General features: G+C 38.9%; 2 protein-coding genes across 2 annotated transcripts; one reads left to right on the top strand and one right to left on the bottom strand.

The window, feature by feature from the left end:
* Positions 1 to 2525: 2525 nt before the first annotated feature.
* On the bottom strand, positions 2526 to 4153 carry LOC139808481 (macro domain-containing protein CT2219). The gene is made up of 6 exons (XM_071770528.1): positions 3894 to 4153; positions 3670 to 3802; positions 3311 to 3565; positions 3107 to 3223; positions 2805 to 3013; positions 2526 to 2726 (listed from the first exon to the last, which is right to left on the bottom strand). The coding sequence occupies exons 1-6, from the start codon at positions 3906 to 3908 to the stop codon at positions 2643 to 2645; spliced, it is 813 nt and encodes a 270-aa protein (XP_071626629.1). The 5' UTR covers positions 3909 to 4153; the 3' UTR covers positions 2526 to 2642.
* Positions 4154 to 7900: 3747 nt separating this feature from the next.
* LOC139808480 (lysosome-associated membrane glycoprotein 5) lies at positions 7901 to 17513 on the top strand. The gene is made up of 7 exons (XM_071770527.1): positions 7901 to 8231; positions 9266 to 9402; positions 12096 to 12281; positions 12381 to 12497; positions 13015 to 13102; positions 13363 to 13501; positions 13843 to 17513. Exons 1-7 carry the CDS (start codon positions 8189 to 8191, stop codon positions 14051 to 14053), a joined length of 921 nt encoding a protein of 306 aa, XP_071626628.1. The 5' UTR covers positions 7901 to 8188; the 3' UTR covers positions 14054 to 17513.
* The last annotated feature ends 3003 nt before the right edge of the window (positions 17514 to 20516 follow it).

The raw sequence follows: 20516 nt of genomic DNA on the forward strand, positions 1-20516 counted from the left end.
AAGTGGCGATGGACGAAAATGCAGGATTTTAAAAGCAAGCACCGTGCACCGGTTGAAATACTTGAAATACGCGGAGGAAGAAAGAGAGCGAAATGGGGGGGAGAGAAAGAGACGAAAATAGAGAGCGGGGGCAGAAAACCTCCTCGAAGCCAAATCGAGAGAGGAGGAGAGACGAACGGAGAGAGAGAGAGAGAAAGAGAAGAGCAAGAAAAGCCAAGTGACTCCTCGCGGCAAACTCGACTGGTTACCCCTCCCTCGTCTCTCGCCCTGTTTTTTTGGACACTTAGGACATCGTGCACTCACCTACGCACACGCAACTCTCTCGCATGCTACCCACATATGTATGTATACACAGTATATACACACACACACACACGTATAGAAACGTTACACGCGAGTTCCCCCCCCCCTCTCTCTCTTTCTCCTTTTCTCTCGCCATCCTTTCGTACTCCGAATACTCCGGATAATAAATACATACTTACGTGTCGAGATGCATACATGCGAGAGCTAAGCCTCGGCGACGACGTTGGCGGCTACGAGGACGCACGAGGACCAAGGCGGCGACGGCGGCGATCGACGATAGCGGTAGGAATCGTCGTGATGGTCGTGGCGGTGGTAGGTGGTAGCGGTCGTAACGGTGTACGGTAGTAGCGGCGATGTCGATTGTCGCGGATACCCTGAGAGATGTCCGCGAACACGGCAGCGGCACCGACGGCACCGACGGCTTAGACTTCCGTCGGCGCGGGCGACGACTCGCGGACGACGGCGACAGTGACGGCAAGACTTCGCCGACGGGCACGAGAGAGACGTCCAGAACACGGCGTTCGCGGGTTGCCTCCTCGGTGGCCGTACATCGGCGGAGATGGTGGAGTCGTCGCGGACTCGTGGAGTCTCGACGGGGGCGGGGGTGCGCGCGCGCGTGCGAGAACGCTCACGGTCGTTCGGTGTGTGTCTGTCCCTCTCTCGCTCTCTCGGACGAGCGTCGTTAGCTCTCACTCGCGCACCTACCAGCTTCGTTTCTTACTTCCTTTCTTTCTTCTCGCGGTTTCACCTCTTCCGATCGCCGTTTCTTTCACTTGGCCGTGTGTCTCTCTGCCCGTCTCTTTCTCTCGCGCGCGTTCGCCGCGCTCTCCTGCCTGTCCGTCAGTAACCTAGAAAGCGGCCGCGGCGGCCATTCAGGATTACGGGACCTCCGTCCGTCCGTCCGTCCACCTCTTGCTCGCCTCTCGTCGAAATCAAATGACGGGGCTCTCTTCCTCTCTCTCCCTCTCCCTCTCTCGTCTTCAGTCCTTCTCTCTCTACCCAGCGAAATTTCGCACACGATTTCTCCACGTTCCGCCCGCGTCCGAGGTCGGAGTTGTCGACGCGAAGATGAATAGATGATGCTGCTGTGCTCACGCCGCGAGCGCATGCACGTTTCGTTCGCCCATTACGGCACGCTCGCTCGTGCTCTCCTCGCGTTGCACGACGACGAATCGACTCCGAGCGGGCGTAGGCTACGACTACGACGAGATTCTTCCACGCGGACGGCGCGGCGGACGGACACGACACGCTCGCGGACTCGCGACCAGCGACGCTCGGAGCAGTCGGAGCTGTACGCGATACCGACCAACCGACCGGCGCGCGATCGCCACACCACACGACCACACGACCACACCGCTCTACTATCGACACTGTGCAGTGTGCTCCTCCTTTCTTCTCTCCTTCTCTGTCCCTCTTTCTCTCACGGCGCGCACACTGTTGACTGTACTGCTGTACTCACTCTAGTCACTCTGCTCACTAGTCACTGGGCGACGGGCGTACGATCGCGATCGCACAGCCACGCACAGCGGGCACAGCGGCGGTGCGGCAGATCGGCGGGGAGCAACGAGGAGCGAGCCGAGCGACCGAACAGGGTGAACCGTGCGAGCGCGTGAGCTGCGAGCTCCCCTGCTCCTTTGGTTGGGTCGTTGGGTGTGCTCGAACTCGAAAGGCGGCGAGCCGCGGTTAAGCGGCAACGACGGCCACAGCGACGACAGCGACGATTCCGACCACGACCACGACGGCACCGACCAACGACAAACGCGCGACCGTGACGGCGCGGCGGCGTTGCCCTTACGTCTTACGTGCCGTGTCGCGCGACACAACCGCGAATCGCGAATCGCGACGTGCGCGCGGCTCGGTCCCCAGTCCTCGACGCTCAGGGATATTCGCCCATTTGTGACAACGTTCCCGCGTACTCCGAACTCCGAGATGCCCCGCGTTAACGACCGACCGTCCCCCACCTATCGCCACGCACACGCACCACGCACGGACGCACGGCACTTGGATTTTTCAAGATGGCGGCGCGCTCCGCCAAGCGCCGCCATCAGTCATCCAGCGATCCAGCTGGCCGCGCGTCATTTAAATTCGACGCCGTCGCGTCGTTCACCTCGAGCTCGAGTTGTCGTCTAGCTGTCTAGCGGCTGGCGGCGTTATTGATTCGTTTTACATTTGAAAATAAACGAAAGTTGAAAAGGGAATAACCTGACTTAAAATACCTAGGGTTATATTACTCCGCATGAATATTTATTTTTCAAATACGATATATAAGATTACGTACTAAACCTTGCGAAGAATTTTATTTCGCACAAGTAGAAACTTATCTATCAACAAACATTTAATTAAGTTGCAAAGTACTTTTGCAACAGCTCCTCATATATATCTTTATCGCTTTCCAGAAATAAGCAAAAGATGATTCTATCCACCTGAAAAATAATAAAAATTTCATGTGCTTTATTTTTGGTCGTAAAATAACACGTTGTTGAATATATATGCAGTCTTACAGCATCTTTATTATCGAGAAGAAACTTCTTAACTGTCGATAAAGCCACTTTGGCCGCTGGTCTTTGCGGATATCCGTAAATTCCAGTAGATATGCATGGAAATGCGACAGTACGCAGATGATTTTCTTTAACCAGAATCAGACTATTCTCGTAACATTCTTTCAATTTATCCGGCTTTTCACCTTGCGGACCGACAGTATGGATAATATCTGAAACAAAGTTATTTAAACGTTATGTGTTTAATAAGTTATATAAATTGTGTTGAGTTGAGCTCTTGCACGTGTGTATTGTGTATTACTCACATTTAGCTGGCAGCATATAACCTCCCGAGATTTTAGCTTCGCCAACTCTACATCCTCCCAACGTTGCGCATTCTTTCCTTAAATTTGGTCCTGCTGCTCGGTGAATAGCTCCGTCGACTGAAATATATACAAATTTATTATTTGATATAGAAATATTTTATATCTCTCAAGCATACAAAATGTTCTAATGGGAATATCTTGTACCTCCACCACCTCCCAAAAGACTCGAATTAGCAGCATTGACAATCACGTCTATCTCGAGCGACGTTATGTCTCCTTGCCACATCGATACTTTCTTAGCCACAGCCTCGTCGACTTTTTCAACTTTTTCAACAGTTTTGGCGATATTGGATTTGTTTTTGTCCCAATACTCTGACCATGTGGGAATCTGATCAAGAGTCGTTACCTTTGCCTTGTAAAAGTTCCTCTTTTCCTCTGGCGACATGGTCAAGAATTTTTCTATTTACAGAAATAACGGAAAAATATTAAGATACTCTACAGCTTGGATTATTGTTTTCTATTTGATTGATCAGTCATTGGAACTATTGGAAGCGATTCCTTACGTTTCTCGTCTTCGAACGACATCTTTCCTTCGGACTCGATGGAAGCGGCCGAACTGCCCCTCACTCCTCTCGGCAAGAAATTCTCAAGGACACGAGCGCGTCTAAGCCTAAAGGAGCAACTAACAACGGTCGCCTAGAAACCAAAAGCAGCGTTCTCGCAACTCTCGGAAGTCACGCGAGTTCTCTCTCTCTCTCATCAGTTCAGATATGCTCTTCTGCCTTACTTTCAGCGTCAGCATATTCCACGGCGCGAGAATCACTCCGAACTCCGAGAGATCATCCTGTCAATCATCAACGTCGCGTTCCCATCCCACGAACGACCATGCAAGCGATGCGAGCCGTGCAGATTGCAGATTGCAGGGTCGTCGCTTGCCGTATATCATATATCTCGGGTGAATCGTTACGTTACGAAAATAACTCCGCTTTGGCCTCTGCTCGGGATCACTCGCGATTGCGATGACGTGCGATGACGAGCGATTCCAGTTTCCAGTTCCAGTCAATGTTGTTAACGCCGGACGCCGGTTTTTTCGCGCATGCGCGTCAAATGCGGCTTCAGTTTAGTAGTAAAAGCTAGTTCATTAATCAGTCATTAATAGCTCGTTCAAAATTTTCTAAATATTTTTGAAAATGTTTCTATATTTTTCAATTGTTTGAAAGGCCGTCTACAACAGGTGTAGTAAGCTTTGATCCGTAAGAAGAGCTTTGACCAATCACAGTCGATTATTATTCTCCTCACATTTGACTGTGTGATTAGTCAGTCAATTACGGCTCAAAAGCTTAAAAACTACACTCTTCTTTTCAGCTGAGGTTGCACGATTCATCTTTCTTTCTTTTTCTTTTCATGTTGGAGAGAAAAAGAAAAAAGATGAACCGTGCAACCAAACAAGTTCAGCTGTTCAGCTGAAAAGAACAGAACAGACCTATTACTATTATTAGTTCTCTCGATCGGCGATAGGACTGCTGTCGCCATCTGGCAATTTCAACAGGCTTTTCGTTCAGTTCGTGCTGCATTTTCCATGGGTATATAGGGTGTCATCTGGAAGCAACGTCCTACAACGTTGAGAATTTTTTGCACAAGGGTAATTACTTGATGGTAAATGTCTTCCGTAATGGGAAGATTGGTAGAAAATTTGTCGTGAGCGTTAAAATTTTCCAGAACTCTAATCTATTATAGAACCCCGAGAGTAACGAGAAAGCGTAGAAAAATGAAACTAAAGAGTATTGACTTTTGTGTAAGTATATTAAGCAATTTCCAGGTAGCAGAGTGACGTCAAGTGACATATAATAACGTCTTAATGACGTCTCTGACGTCAATAAAATGTCATTAAAACGTCTTTAGACGTCATCCTGCTACCTGGGTTCTTTCCTCTTTAGGGGAGGCACCTCTAATGACCTTGTCTTTTTCATATACATATAAGTAGATCATCCTTCTAAGTAACCTAAAGATTTCAACCGTCGCTCGTTATTCATTAAAAAAGCTGTTAACGAAATAAGTTTGAAAAATATAATATTGAGTTATTCTCAGTATTGAAAGACATAATTAAATGATTAATACATGTATGTGAAAATAATACATGATGCATGTATAAGCGAGGACCCTCCCTCCCCCCTGCATTCTTACTCTAAAAAAAACCCAAACCCAACTTGTGTATTACTGTGGGACAGAGGACAGAGTTATACATACATACATATGTATATCTACCTTTTTAGTGACCCTTATACGAAAGTTATTTCTTAACATAAAATGGTTCCACATATGGGTTTCCAATTTAATTTCTACGCGAACCGTACAATAATAAACCTTGTTGTAAAAAATATATTTACCACGTCTTTATAACAAGGTCCATCATTGTATAATATATATATAAATACCTTCTTAAATGTACATTCGAAAATTACGTTCTATTCATTAAATATATTTGATTAATAACTTTTTGTCTTTTTAGTAAACAACGAGCGACAGTTAAAACCTTTTGAAGATTACTGAGAGGATGACTTTTGTAATATATGTGACAAGGACCATTAGAATCGTTAGATATCCGTCCACATATAACTTGTACTTGTACAGAGATCGATGAGAAAAGTGGGAGAAAGTCGATAGAGTGAAGAACCGTTAGAATAAAATAAATAGACGGTCAACGACTGTTTGTGACAACAGATCGATATCAGTCGCAATAATGAACCATGGCAAGTTTCGGCTCACGTTACCAGCATTCGCTAGAAATACAGACCATCAGTGTAACGTATGTACATTATATATATCACGTAAAATTATGCGGTCTAATTATGCATCGATTGACGTGAACGATATATGTAGATAATTTTACTGCGGTTTATATATGAATCAAGCTGGAATGAATCGAGATTTGCGTGGGCGTACTCATTCGTGGGCGTTTATACGAAAATATGCCTTCAGCACAGAGACATTAACCCATCCCATTTGATATATCGTTCTCGCTCTTGGCGCAGTCACGTAAATGCCATAGTTTTGTGCTTCGTAACTAAACCGGTTGCACTTACTTCCACTCTTCAACACAAAATCCCAAGATAAATCTCGGGATAAATTTTCCACGAAAAAGGGCGAAAGGTTTCTGCGGGAAATTTGCTCTACTTTAAGATCGAGTTTACAATTGCAAGGGTTGCATGTAAAAATGTAGCTTAGTTATGTATTTCACGCATTTTTTCTCAAATTATTGAAAATATCTAGTTTATTTCAATGTTTTTTTGAATATTTCTTTGCATATTATACGTATAACTTTTACGTGCACAATTTTATAAATGTTGCCTATAGGTTTTGTTATGTTTTATTGCCCTATTTTACATTTTGCCCTAAACTTTAAAATATACTATTTTGCTATTTCTTTATTAAGTGAGGCTTATAATATATAATATACAGCGCAAACAAAATATTATAAGAGAAAGAAAATCCATCGCGTAATTACGTTGGACATCTGAATTTCTGAAATTACGCTGACAGATTACAGATTCAATTCATTGCATTGGCAATATTGGCATTACGCTGTGCGTAATAATTTCGTGAATCTTAATGCTCTTATAGGAGCCCTTAAAATATATATTCTGTAGAAGCCGCGCGTTTATCCAGTTTGAGGAGAGATTGACGGTTCGACGGTATATTTCCAACTTTCGAATAACGAGCCGCCCACGTCGGGTCACCGAAATATGACCTCTGCGATCCCGCATATGTATTCGTCTGTATAGTAAGACTTATAGTTGCACCACTACACCGCGCCGCGCCTGTGCTGTGTGCTGCATCACGTATCTTCGCCCGTAGCCCGTAGCGAGAATGAAAAAGTGACGGAAAGGAAGTTCTTGTCAGAGCTTGTGTGTGCTACTTGCACACGAGTTATTATATATGATACCCGGTGTGTTTATGATTAAAAAAGTTTTGAAATATATTAAGAAATAAACTACACGAGATTACGGCGGGTCTTACTTCTCAGCGGGGAAACTTGTGTGTGCGAATAAAAAAAAAATAGAAACCTAAGGTAATCTTTATTTCTTCGCCTTCGTCAGTAATAATTAACAAAGAAGATGGTTTAATTCGACCCGACTGGTCATTTATTAATATAATATTCAAGGATATCCAACATTTCGACTATGATTTGTGGTCCTTTATCAAGTCCTTGAAAAGATAGAAAGATAAAAGTGTCATTCTTCAAAAACTCCTTGAACTTTTCTCGGTTAACTTCCTTAATCTTTTCTGATTGTGAGAAGATAAGTACGCGTCTTTTGTTAGATCTCTTTCATTAATAACGAGCATACGCGAGTATGAAAATTGTTGGACTGAAGCAGATATTGTACATTCTCGATTTATATCTAATATATATATATATATATCTTCAAGTAAAATTTGTTGTCGATGTCGATGCCGATGTATGGCAAAACGAGGGAGCTAATTATAATAAAGTAACGACTTTAATTTCTATTCGCAAAAGGAGTCGGGAAAGCTATCGAGTAATTTTTTTTGGAATATGTCGAAGGAAGAAAAATTGCGAGTTTCTTAATTTTGCTTCGTTTTTATATTTATGCTTGCGCGAAGTATATCACAGTCTCGGCTAAATTCAATGTAGATTCGATGCACGTTTGATGTGAATGAACAGTCTCTGACAACGAGACGGCTGATATCGGCGCCGACGCCGACGCCGACGTCGACGGCGACGTCGACGTCGACGTCATCGGCGGGGAAGCGGCGGCGGTGGTGGCACCGGTGGCCGGAGTAGTGCTTTTTCCACCGGGTTGTGCAGAACGGCAGCCGCGTAGTAGCGCATGCTGAAAACCGCCCCGCTATCGATCCGTCCACGGTCCCGAGCTTTCTCTCGCTTCTCCTCACAAGCCTCGCGAACGTCGCCACCGAGCAACCGTCCTGTTGCCGAGCATACGTATCGGGCGCGATTTTATATATATTTCCGCGTAACAACATATCCTTCCTCGTTCTTCCGTCTAATTTGATTGGCACGTAACGAGTGCCCTAGGAAGTAGGATCAACAGCGGCAGCGTTATGGCACGTCGGGGCGAACACTGCAGGGCGATTTTCCTACTGTGTGAGTTTTCCTGTGTGACATCTTTCTGCTGAGGAAAAGAGTGCTCCGATACGCGTTTCCGTTATTATCCATTCCTCGCTTCCGCGAGAAGCGAGTCGTGCCATTTAATTCTTGTATACGTTGTGATCACGGGAATTGCGTCAAGTATGATTACCGAACCGCGCCATTTAATTCTTATGTTAGATCCGTTGGTGACGTTATCATTCGAATGGAAAAAGTTCTACTAACAATAAGATGATTGCGTGAGCGAGTCTTCTCACGATTACTCGAGTATTCTGAGTATATAAAGAGAAAAGCAGAGTAAGATATGTATATATAGGAAGTGATAAAGGATATTATGTACAGGATTATTTCTTGATACACATAGTATGTCAAAGGTTTATAGTGGCAAATGTCAATAACGATAAGTGAGAAAGCTCGTCGAAACTGTGTTTTACGTCATTTACTTATCGCGGAAAAGAATCATAAAAATTGGTCGTGTGCTTTTATCTATGTATCGATATATACTTGACTTTAATTAGAATTTTTACAATGAATAGTTTTTCGGATATTATTTTCTTGATATTTCAATCCTGTAATTACGTTGCTTCAAATATATGAATGTGTGTGTGTGTATGTGTGAGGAAGATGACAAATGACGTGACTTTGACGTGATAAATGTCATTTTAATAAAATCTCAAGAGTGATGTAAAACTTTTAGATAAATGATGTGTGTGAGCGGGGCTCTTCTTTACAATCAAAGATACAAATATAACTTCTATCTTGTATTTTCTTAAGTCTTAAGGCATACTTTTTAAATTTTACACGCGTTTAATATTCACCCTAATTTCTCCTTAAACCTAACTTCCGTAATTTAAAGGGAACGCGAGGAAACTGTCTTCCAAGCAAGGGACAACACGGACGTTGTAAATTAGATAATGGACTTTTCATAAAAGTTTTTTTTTAATTTTTCTAATTTGCTTTTAAACTTGACAAAACTACTGTGTGTATGGTGATATCGCGACATTCCTTTTTATAAAAATAATTTTTGGCAGGGTGTGTCACGGGCATAGCGTTTAGTATCCCCCTTCCTTCGCCGATGCCGCGACAAGTGGACGAGCAACGTTATACCACACGGAGAATGTCGAAAATCTTCCTGGAATATCCTACTCCGAAGACGAGATTGCCCTTGGTAAACAAATTTTATTCGATATTTCCACTCTTTATTCATTCATATTACATTCTCTCTCTCTCTCTCTCTTTCTCTCTCTCTCTCTCTCTCTCTGTTTTTTCACAATACTACAGCTAAACTTTTTAAAATTTTATTGCCGTATTAAATGGCTGTTCGAAAGCTCTCTGAATTCCTTTTCTGGATTCAATTATAATTTCGAATAAACGTGTACACTACTTTTTTTCAGCGACCAATACGCACTTTTAGAAATACAGCGATTTATATGCCTATACGCAGGAGTAATTATTTAAATGGATTCGTGGAACGTTACGCTAATACAGTTGAAGGGGAAAAAACACCACATTGGATCGTGTATATCCGTACATATACGTCTACATGCTAATGTCCTTACAGTAGTGGGCGGCGACCGCTCCTACATACGCAAGCTGCATTACTAAATCTGCGCGTAATCGTATTACCGCTTATTACGGAGGCCTATTTAACCTAAGGTTTAAATCCGATAATTAACGCCCCCCGAGAAAGCTTCGAACATTATTCTTCGATTATATGATACGGCGCAATTATGTGTGTCCCCGTTTTCAGAAAAGTTTGAAAATCTCCACCGCAGTAAGGACCTATGCTTTTTTCAAGGCTGACCTTACGTCGGTCGGATACAATGGCGGTTTTACGCCATCGCTATAACGTATGATAATGCGTGGAATTCATAAAGGAGCGCTGTGTTATACGTAAAGCAATCTTATCAAAACTTTCATACAACTCTTGGCCAGACCTTGACTTTATTTCTGCTACCCCTTAATCCACTCTTATATTTTAATCTCCACATTTGACGCTAATCGTAACTTACACGTACAAAAAAGGCTGCAGTGATAAAATTAAAATTGAAACAAGAGAAGGCTAATTTTCTATTTATTATGATAACATCATAGCTAATATTTGTCAAACAAAATCTTTTTAAAATATAACTTTAGAGACGTACTTAATATTTACAATTTTTTGTATCAGTCTTCATAAATTATCGCCATCAGATTAGCTCGATTCTCTCCAGCTGTAAAGTGTCAAGAAGGAAACGAAATCGTTTCGATCGAGCATGATTCCTCATACTGTTTATCATTTCCGCTGAACGTAGGTAGCCTGTTGCTGCTTGCAAATATTTCGTTGAACTATACGCGTTGTGAAATTTACATTTCATCGCTGTTGCATGATAGTCATATAACTTCCTAGCAGTAAATGCCACTAGCGCTGTTATGACCTCTAAACGAAGATTTTACTAATGCGACATTTCGCAATGTGACAATTAAAATGAGGGTAAAGAAATGCTTATTTTTAAAGAGATTTATGTATTTTATATATATAAAATATATATATATAATATATATATAAAATATATAAATCTCTCTCTCTCTCTCTCTCTCTCTCTCTCTCTCTCTTTCTCTCTCTCTATTTATATATATATATATATATAGATTTTTTTCTATATATTATCAAATTTTACATATATTAATTAAAATATTTATTGTTGGAATGAAACATTATTATATTAAATATATATTATTGTTGCAATTAAAAACTTGTTTTTTTCCATAAAATAAATTTTTGTTAAGAAAGAATTAGCTCTCTTCTTGATTAAAGAATGCAGAGATAAAACATAGTTAGCAGAAGACATTATACCATATAGTACTACAAAATTACAGATGTGTTAGTGCATTTAGATACGTTAAAGTATTAGACAACTGATGAAATTTTAAATATATCAATAACTTGTTTGTGTGTTCAGACTTCCATTAATATCTTCTTATATGTATAAAGTGTTATGATGTCAGACTCACTTGACTATTAAACCGTGAAATTATGATATAAAGTTCTGAGGCATTCTCAAATAATTTCTCACCATCGTGAAAAATGTTATAATTGTTTATTAATGGGACCCAGTAGCAGAGTGACGTCAAATGACGTATTAATTCTGAAGTTAACTCTCAATGTTGGGAAGATGAAAAGTCGTTAAGCTTTGCAAATTCCGTTTGCTAAGTTTAAACTTAATAAATTTTATAACTTTATTAAATTCTGTGTTTTTTTTTTCTGAGTTTCCACACGCTTGTGCGCTTAGACTCAAAACATATTTACAGTGGATTTGTTGACCTCTTTGGCGTTAAGCTTTTATAACATCCGATAGCTGCTTTTACTGCACTCCTTGACATTTCGATGGTATTATGTGACGTCATCGTGCAAAGACTTCGCGGCATTCTAGTGGAAACTTTTACTATTGCCACCCGCATCGGCTTATGTTCCTTCTTATGCTTTGTAATTGCAAATTTATACATATTGTAACGTTGACTTATGTTACCTGTTTCTATATTAATGATTCTATATTAATGATTCGTTACACATAGAGTTGTTATTGCAACAAAAAATTGTTATTGCAAAACTCGTACATTTATGTTACAATAACAGACGACCTTCTACAGAAGGTCATAAGCTTTTGAGCGGAAGTTACCTTTCTAGAATATAACAACAAACTATAAATGAAAATTTTATTGAGAGAGAAAGAGAGAGCAATTTTTTAGATAATAAAAATTCTACCGAACAATTTTTATTAATAATTTTTCATGAGTCAATATGTACAGCTTTATTGTTTTATTTTATAAGTAAATATAATTTCTTTTTTAATAATATTATATTGTAATCTTCTTTTTTAGCCGATAGTCAATTCTGAACTCAAAACAACCACGATCGTGCCCTCAACCACATCGACCACACACAAATCGTTTTCCACCGAAGAACCCTTGTATCGGCTGGATGGAAGCAACGGACAAGCTTGCATTCTTCTTCAAGTAGATGCACTCATCACTGTTAAATATCGCACAAAACTCGGCGAGGATCAAGTAAGAAATGCATATGAATTAAATTCCGAAAGAAACAGGAAATCTTGGATCAATGAGCACAACGACGGATAATTATATAATTGATATTGATATCTCTAGGAAGCGGATATCTACGTACCTAACGATGCAATTGTGACCGGAAATTGTGATAACGAAAACACGGTGACAATGTCATTGAAATGGGAAGCCTTCGTACTATCTTGGAGCTTCGCTAAGGTAATCTTTTATATATAACATCGTGTAGTCTATATATTTCCACAGTTGTGTCGTGAGATAAATTCTTGCGCCGGTCAAGAGGCAATTATACGAAAGATAAATCATTTTAATTGCCAGACACGGTACTGCTTTTTGTGAAAATCGATACGTGACCCTTTTACCGAGATATAGTTCATTTGATTTTCACCTTCATATCGCTGATTGCGTGTTAGAAACTATCACGAGATAATGTCTCGAATTAACTCCACGAATTAACATCTCGGTTCGAGTAATTACCACATGTGGGATAAAAATAGTAGAAATTTCATTAAAAATGATATCCTAGAACAAAACGCAGGTATCGATTGATGAGATATTACTTATACATATACCAAAATTATATTTAGGAGTATGTCTTGCTATATTGTATTTGATCTCTTAGCACAATCCTAGTAATCTTGATTTTTATATGAAGGAATGATAAACCTTGTCAGATTTCCTCCCTATGCTTAACGAGACATACGATTTTATTTTCCAGACACCAGGTGGTGAACGCTGGTATGTCGAGAAAATCGAACTGACCTATAACTCCAGTGACAAACACTTTGAACATATTGCTCAGCCAAGTAAGTGTCAATCTTATTAGTTTTTGCACAATTTTGCTATTTCGTGTGAAATGTTTTTGCATTTAAGAAAATGCAATAGTATTAAGTCACGTTATTTTTAATAGCTAATAACTATCAACTTTGTACTAAAAATAAATTAAGCTATTGAATACAGTTTATTGTAAATTAAAAACTATTAGATACACTTGACATACATTTTCGAGAGAAATAATATATTGTTAATTATAAAAGTCAAATTGATTATTTTATTAATATTTTAGACAAGACTATTCGACTGAGTACCGGCCAGAAACATAGCTCCATGCTGTTTCCCACACCGGTCGGAAAATCGTACGCTTGTTCCGAAGAAACCGAGATTTCGCTCACCGACGGCAAAAATCATGCCAGCGTACTTTTGAGGTATCCCAACATATTATCGATTTAATTTTAGCAACCAAAGTTGTGTTTGTTATAAACAGTAAATCAGACATAATGCAAAAGTTCTAATTTAGCTAAAGTACATTTAATTTTACTTCATATTTGAACCTAAAAATAGATTTATATGAAAGTCAAACCAATATCGAAAGTGACTTTTCTATTCTTTTTCAAATCAAATGGCCACATTTTGTTCAATGTGGAACTTTGTTACAAGTTAATAATATATATAGCTACATAATACGATTTAGTGTTAGGCAAATTCTTATTCTTGTAAACTGCGTAAATAGAGAATATTAGATTGTCATGAAAATGAAAAATTTCAGAGACATGAAGCTGCAACCGTTCAAGTTCAAGAACAACGAGTTTGCTGCCGAATTTTCGTGCACCTCGCTAAGCGCGCGGGCCAACAGAGACGAGACTGCGCCAGTTGCAGTTGGCTCCACGTTGGCCGCTGCGGTTCTCTTAACAATCACCGGCTATGCGGCCTACCGATATTTCAAAGTGAAGAAGGTTCAGTACGACACGATGGAGTAAAAAATACCCGGGGATCCCACTGTCACGTCGATGCCAAAGAAGCACGTATCGCCAAAAATTGACGCCGTTCGCGAGTGAGCGACACATAATTTTTCTCAACACTACGCGCTAGTCGTTCCTGGAAAAGAATCAGGTGTGTTTCTTTCTGAAATTTTACTTTTTGGATATTTCTTTTTTGTTAGACATGAACATAGCATATCGACACATATCGACGTATCTTGTAATTATCACGGAAAGAATCCGCGATGATCTCCGAAGATACCTAATAAATGAGTCGATTAATGATTAAATTATAAAGTCCGGCTTAGAGCGGACTCCGCGAAACAAAATATCGCGCATAGAAATCTTCTAGATAGACATATCTGAATACATATCCAGTATACCCTACCGTAAACATTAAAAGATATTTTAAAATAGTTTTTTTATTACTTAAAAAAAATATCAGCCTGAATCTATATGTTATAAAAGTAATATTGATTTTTATTAATTAGCATTATAATTTATCTTATTTCAACAAAGTTTTATCGTCATTTAATTTAATTATCTTACAGATGTCAAATAATAATTATACTTCAAAATTATTTTAAAAGAAATCTTTGTTTTATATTTTCTCTTTATAATATGGATTATTTGTCTTCAAAATTAGAAAAAAGTTTTATAATTAAAACAGTCAATCGCGTATTAATGCATAATTATATACATACGGAATTAGATATCATCGACTCATGTGGTATTATAAAAGTGTTGATAAATGATGTAATGAAATTTTCATTACATACTAGTATATGCGCGACATATTTGTCAATCGTATCGAATGTCAACATATTCGCTTGAGATTAAAAAAAATGACATTCGTAATCGCAAACTCGGATGGTTGTATCAATAGGCTTTCCAATTTGTAGATTTTGATCTACACATCGTCATATTTATATGAGCATTGAAGAAAAGTACTTTGAAATCTTGTTAATCGCGTACATATTTTATCATTACGATAGTTTTGTTGATTACAAGTTCTTTAAATTTCGTATAATTTTCTAGAATACACAAAAAATATATATTTTAATCTCCCGCGAAATACTTGCAATATACAATTAAGATAATTGAATTGTTTCTCTCGGCGTAACTCTTACAATATAATGTATCTTTATTCTTCATGAACATTATTATATGTATATAGGAGTAACAACTATATACATATAGTAATAATAAATATAATACATATAATGATAATTTGGTTAATTCATATAAAGAAATCGAAATAAAACTTCGACATTCGGAGACGTGAGAAGGTCCTTTTCGGCAGCTAACAATGTTAGATAGACGGGTATATTATAATTAGATTATAATTAATGAGAATGTATTAAAACTGTTAATACATTTCAATGTAACGCCTTAATTATCTTGTACATAGCGATCTATAATTTACGGATTTTTTCCCATTTTTTACACCAGTTGTACTCTATATTTAATTATGCTTTACTCTTTATAACGTAGTTTCGTAAGTTTACCGGTTTACAAGTTTTAGCAAATCTAAGATATTTAACTGTAAATATGAAATTTAATTAGTTGATCATTTTCTTTGTTGTTGTTTGTGTCTTAAGTGGAGATGGATCTGAACTAGGTTACAATTTGATCTTAAACATTATTCGCTTGACTTTACATAATACAAAGTAAGAAATTGTGTATGGATATGTGTGGATATAAATACGCACACGCACACACACACACACATGTACATATACATATACTTGCTGTATATGTTTGTCAAATCTTCTTCGGAATATTTATATGAATATGTCAATTTAAGAAATATAATAAACTTTGTAATAAGAGAGTGGTATTACGAAAACGCCCATAAAAATATTTTTATTTGACTTATTACCTTTGTCGGTGCATGCGCGCACAAACACATACAATAAATATACTGTATAAATATGTGAGCGCTGAAACCACGATTATGTATTATGAATGAAACGTTTACTTTATAAACAAAAATAATTTAAAACTTTTTTCTTACTCATACGCAATCTTCTTTTGATCTCTTCTCGCGCAGGACTTTTTCTGTTCTTGTATTCTATTTTTATATTGGATTTTTCCAAGTATCTGGATCTGTAAAGTTTCGCAAACGTGCATTCATTAGGAAACTATGAATAATTTATTTTGATGATATCCTGGCGTATAAAACTCCAAGTTACTGTAATTTTATATTTATTCAAATTGTGCGGTGTTAAATAGTTATGATATTGCGAGCTTTTCAATCATTTATATAAGATATGATGGGTGCAATGATTATGATGATAAAAGACAGTTTATTTATACATTGAAAATAGCTGATCGCTGGCGATAGCGCACGATGAATAATATAATTATTAGCAAGTTAACATATCTAAATGTAAAACGTATGCGTCCGCGCGTGCATGGATTAAAAATTATATTACATAATTATGCGCTAAATATATTTACGCGCAGATTACATCTATGTCGTATAGATATATATATATGTATAGTACGTACATGAAGAAAAACCTACGTTATCGATATATGCATAACATATAAACCTCTGTCTTCCAAGTGCATATTAAAGTTACTTCGTATGTAAATATATTACGGATATCGTATGTCGTATTTCCAAGATTTGTCAATCGTCGATTCGTGAATGTAGCCGGCAGCGTTGTGCGAGTATCATGACGATTCACAAGATCTCAAATAAGATTTGAATTATCGTTAAATGGTCTTTAATCAATTTTTCGATACTTTGCAGCAAATGCGATAAACATGCATTCCCTAATTTAAAAAAAAATGTATATTACGATAAATATAGACTGGATAGACTCGCTTTTGAAGCAACCATATTGCCTGTCATATAAAAAGTACGCTATATAATTCAGTTACATTTGTCGCTATCTCAATTATAATTTCAAGAAATTAGTCTGAACCAAAAACTGGAAAGATCGAATGAATATCATGCATGCTCGCGGTATCGTGATATTAACACGAAGGAGGTCTAGCTGTAATTATAAAAATGTATTTTTGTGCTAAAGTCAATCTTATACCATAGATATTAACTGATAGTAGCGATTAAGATAGTTATCGGCGCGATTTAGCGGTTTATGTCTCGCATAGTAATACGATAAATTACATTCGGTGAATCTCTTAACGATTTTGCGCATTTTTTTTTTGCATTTGCAAAACAACACGGAGATACGCATATGAAAGCAACGCGCAGTGACTAAATTGCTGAATCGCGACGTTTTTACGGTGAAATGGCGTCAAATTATGAATCATATCGCTTGACCTATAGCCGCAGCGTTAAGTCTTGTAACAATTATTATAATGCATTACTGCGGAGATCGCGGAAACAGGGAGATGGATTCCGGTTTCACGTATCATAGTGTATCATATCGTCTATTAAAATTGTATCATATCGATAAAATAAAGGCTGTTATACAAGTTCACTCAATCGTGCATCGTGTCCACGATGATTTATGCCAAAATTTTTCGAATTACGATAATCTCGCAATCTCAGAAAAATAACACATTATTTTTGCAGCTGTCGCATATCATGTTTTTGAAGAAACTAACAAAGTAAGATAATTAATCATTTGAAAAACTATGTTTAAGGTAATAACCAATTACTATTATTCTCTATTTCAGATAGTAAACATATAACCGATCTTCTTGTTTGTTTCAAATAATTTTGTAATATTTACGAAAATAATTGATAGTCGATAAAATCTTTAAGAAAAAAAAAACGGTGATATTTGGCGTTGCAAACTTGCAAAATATATATAGCTCTCGTAATCATGTTTTATTTTATATACATGGGCATTACGCCTTTCGAAAGCAGATGTCTATTTGGTGTTCACGGGGCGGAGGGTCGGAGATATAATAATCTCGCGTCGTGGAAAGGGCGTGAAAAGTACAGTCAAGCAGGCTTATGCTAGCCGTGGGGAGCCCTGGCATGGTTCCCTTTGCGCAACACGACGCACCGTCGTCAGCGACTCATTGTTGCAATGTCCATTGAAATCTCTCACAACAATGGCGCGCGACAAGACGATCGTATTGTCGCGGGTCGCCTGCGAGAGCATCTCGGGCCTTTTGCGCCTGCGGGTGCCTGCGACCGAAGAAATCGCCGCTCTCGGCTCCTGTCACCGAGGATTGCCCCTCGTAGCGCGGATTATAGCGACGCGCGATTATTCCGCCAATTTAGTATCTAATTAAACGAGTCCGCGAAAAATGCTCGAGGGAACGCAATCGCGAGATGGGCAGCAAAAGAAAAGTAGCACATATGTTGCTGCACTTGGTATACAATTTATAAATATTAATAGTAGGTAATAAATCATGACCGTCGAAAAACAAAAAGGAAGAAACCGTTCGCGGGAGAGGAGTTTATTTCGCGCGATCCAATCGCGCGTTTGTAATTGGCCGACGCCGACGCGACGCACGCCTAATTAGCAATTACCGCGGCACAGTTTCGCTTAATTGGCCAGAAATTTATTCTTCGTACATCGGGCGATAACACGGCGGCGGTGGCGGCGGTGGTGCATGGTGACCGGGATAATTGAACGTAATTGACCACGTTTGATGACAGATGTACCGCTGGATTCGATAGAGATGGTTCGCGCGCGCCGCGCGAAGAGCGGAGCGGAGAAGGGAGGACAGGGTGAGCGTGGAGCTGCGTGGAGCTGAGGGGGACGGAAGGTACGACGCGCGGTAGCGGGGTACGGAGGTACGACCTATAATTTATAAACTAGGGGCTGTTTTGGGGTAATTGCAGATAACGACGGGGCGGTCCGGATAACAAGCCGACATGGGAGTCACTGGACACCGGTGCCGCTCCACCATAACCTTAGCGTCGTTACGTACGGTAATCCCTGTTCTGTATGTGTATATAGTATAGTTTGCAACCCTGTCCAAGCATAAGTTATGTCGCGCGTGATATCTCACCGCCGAGGGTTGAGAGTTAATAAACGACCGCGGTTGCAGCGAATCGCCCACCAGTCCCACCACCGCCGCCTTTCGTCCTTCGAACTCGTTAGCTCCGAGCTCCGAGTGTCGAGCGCGATGTCGTTTAGACCGAAGCGAAGGATAGACGATTCGTTGTTTTCCTATCGCTTTATTAACTATTCATATCAAAATTATTTTAGAATACTTGATAATATAATTGAATTAATTGTGCGCAACTGTAATCGTTAATTTGATCATCTTATGTGTCAATGATAAATGATCGCATCATCTAAATTAATTTCCTGTGATAATTTTACGATGTAACCACAAGTTGTGTATATTATATTATTTAATTATGATTTTTATGACAATAATTTTACGCAGAAATAAATTCCGTACTTTAGTCAGAATCTACTTGTCAGAATCACACATGCGTTGTTAGCATAAGCATAAAGAGCAATTCCTACTTCGCCGTGGATTCGTGGACAGTCCATTTGAGTGAGTACCATACAATAATTCCCGAGAGCTACCTGAAGAGTACTTTTGTTGAAAGTTGATGGATTACGTTTATATTTTGACAGACTTGTGGATTTGTCCATAAAGAATTTTAGATATATATGTATAAGCATTATCAGGTACCTAATCAAATATACCTAAGCAAATATTATTTTAGGTTTCATCAAACAGTTTGAATCGACTAAAGGAAATATTTGACTTTATGTTTACTTTTGTTATGTATTATCTTAATAGTCTAGAACACTCTAGAGATATAAATGCATTCACAGTATAATACGCTGATCGATAAATATTGTTGCAAAGATCATCAAGTTAATGTAGAACTTGTGCTAATTCAATCTTTTTACAAACAAACAAAGTTATTTCTTTAGATAATATGTATTTGACAAAAACTTAACAATGGTACCCTTTATACAATTTATACTTTTTGTAAATAAAATTTTTGAAGAATCTTATAGAGTCATTACATGTTTTGCAATAAAAAATTAGCTTTGTAAAAACATGTATTTTTAAAATTGTTTTAATATCTCTCTCTCTCTCTCTCTCTCTGCTTTTTCTTCTTCTTCTTCTTCTCAATTTGCTATAATTTAATTTATACTTAAACAATAGAGTTTGAAAATACAATAATTTTTCTTTTAATTTATTGCTGGTCGACGGCGACGGGAAAACGTCGATGCAGCAGCCTGCACTCTCAATCGCGTTATAATCAGTCTCGCACGTGGACCCGTTGAGGAGATCCTTCCTGGAGACGCTATAAATACACCTCCTAGATGTATGACGCGATGATTTCTTAGTTCTCACAGCATGGACGAGCAACTCGACGCAATCAACGTCTTGATAAGCCGATAAAAAGCAACGCGGCCTTGACGAGTCTGCACGGTCAGCTCGAAGAATCGTCGTAGGCAGCGTTTCGTCTTCGTCTTCGTGAAAACGTCATCTTCGTACGCGTGTAGCGTGAAAGAATTAGCCGACTAATATCGGCGTCGCTTGCCACGCGTGG

Source organism: Temnothorax longispinosus, chromosome 2 (genome assembly GCF_030848805.1).
Source record: "Temnothorax longispinosus isolate EJ_2023e chromosome 2, Tlon_JGU_v1, whole genome shotgun sequence".
NCBI classification, from domain to species: domain Eukaryota; kingdom Metazoa; phylum Arthropoda; class Insecta; order Hymenoptera; family Formicidae; genus Temnothorax; species Temnothorax longispinosus.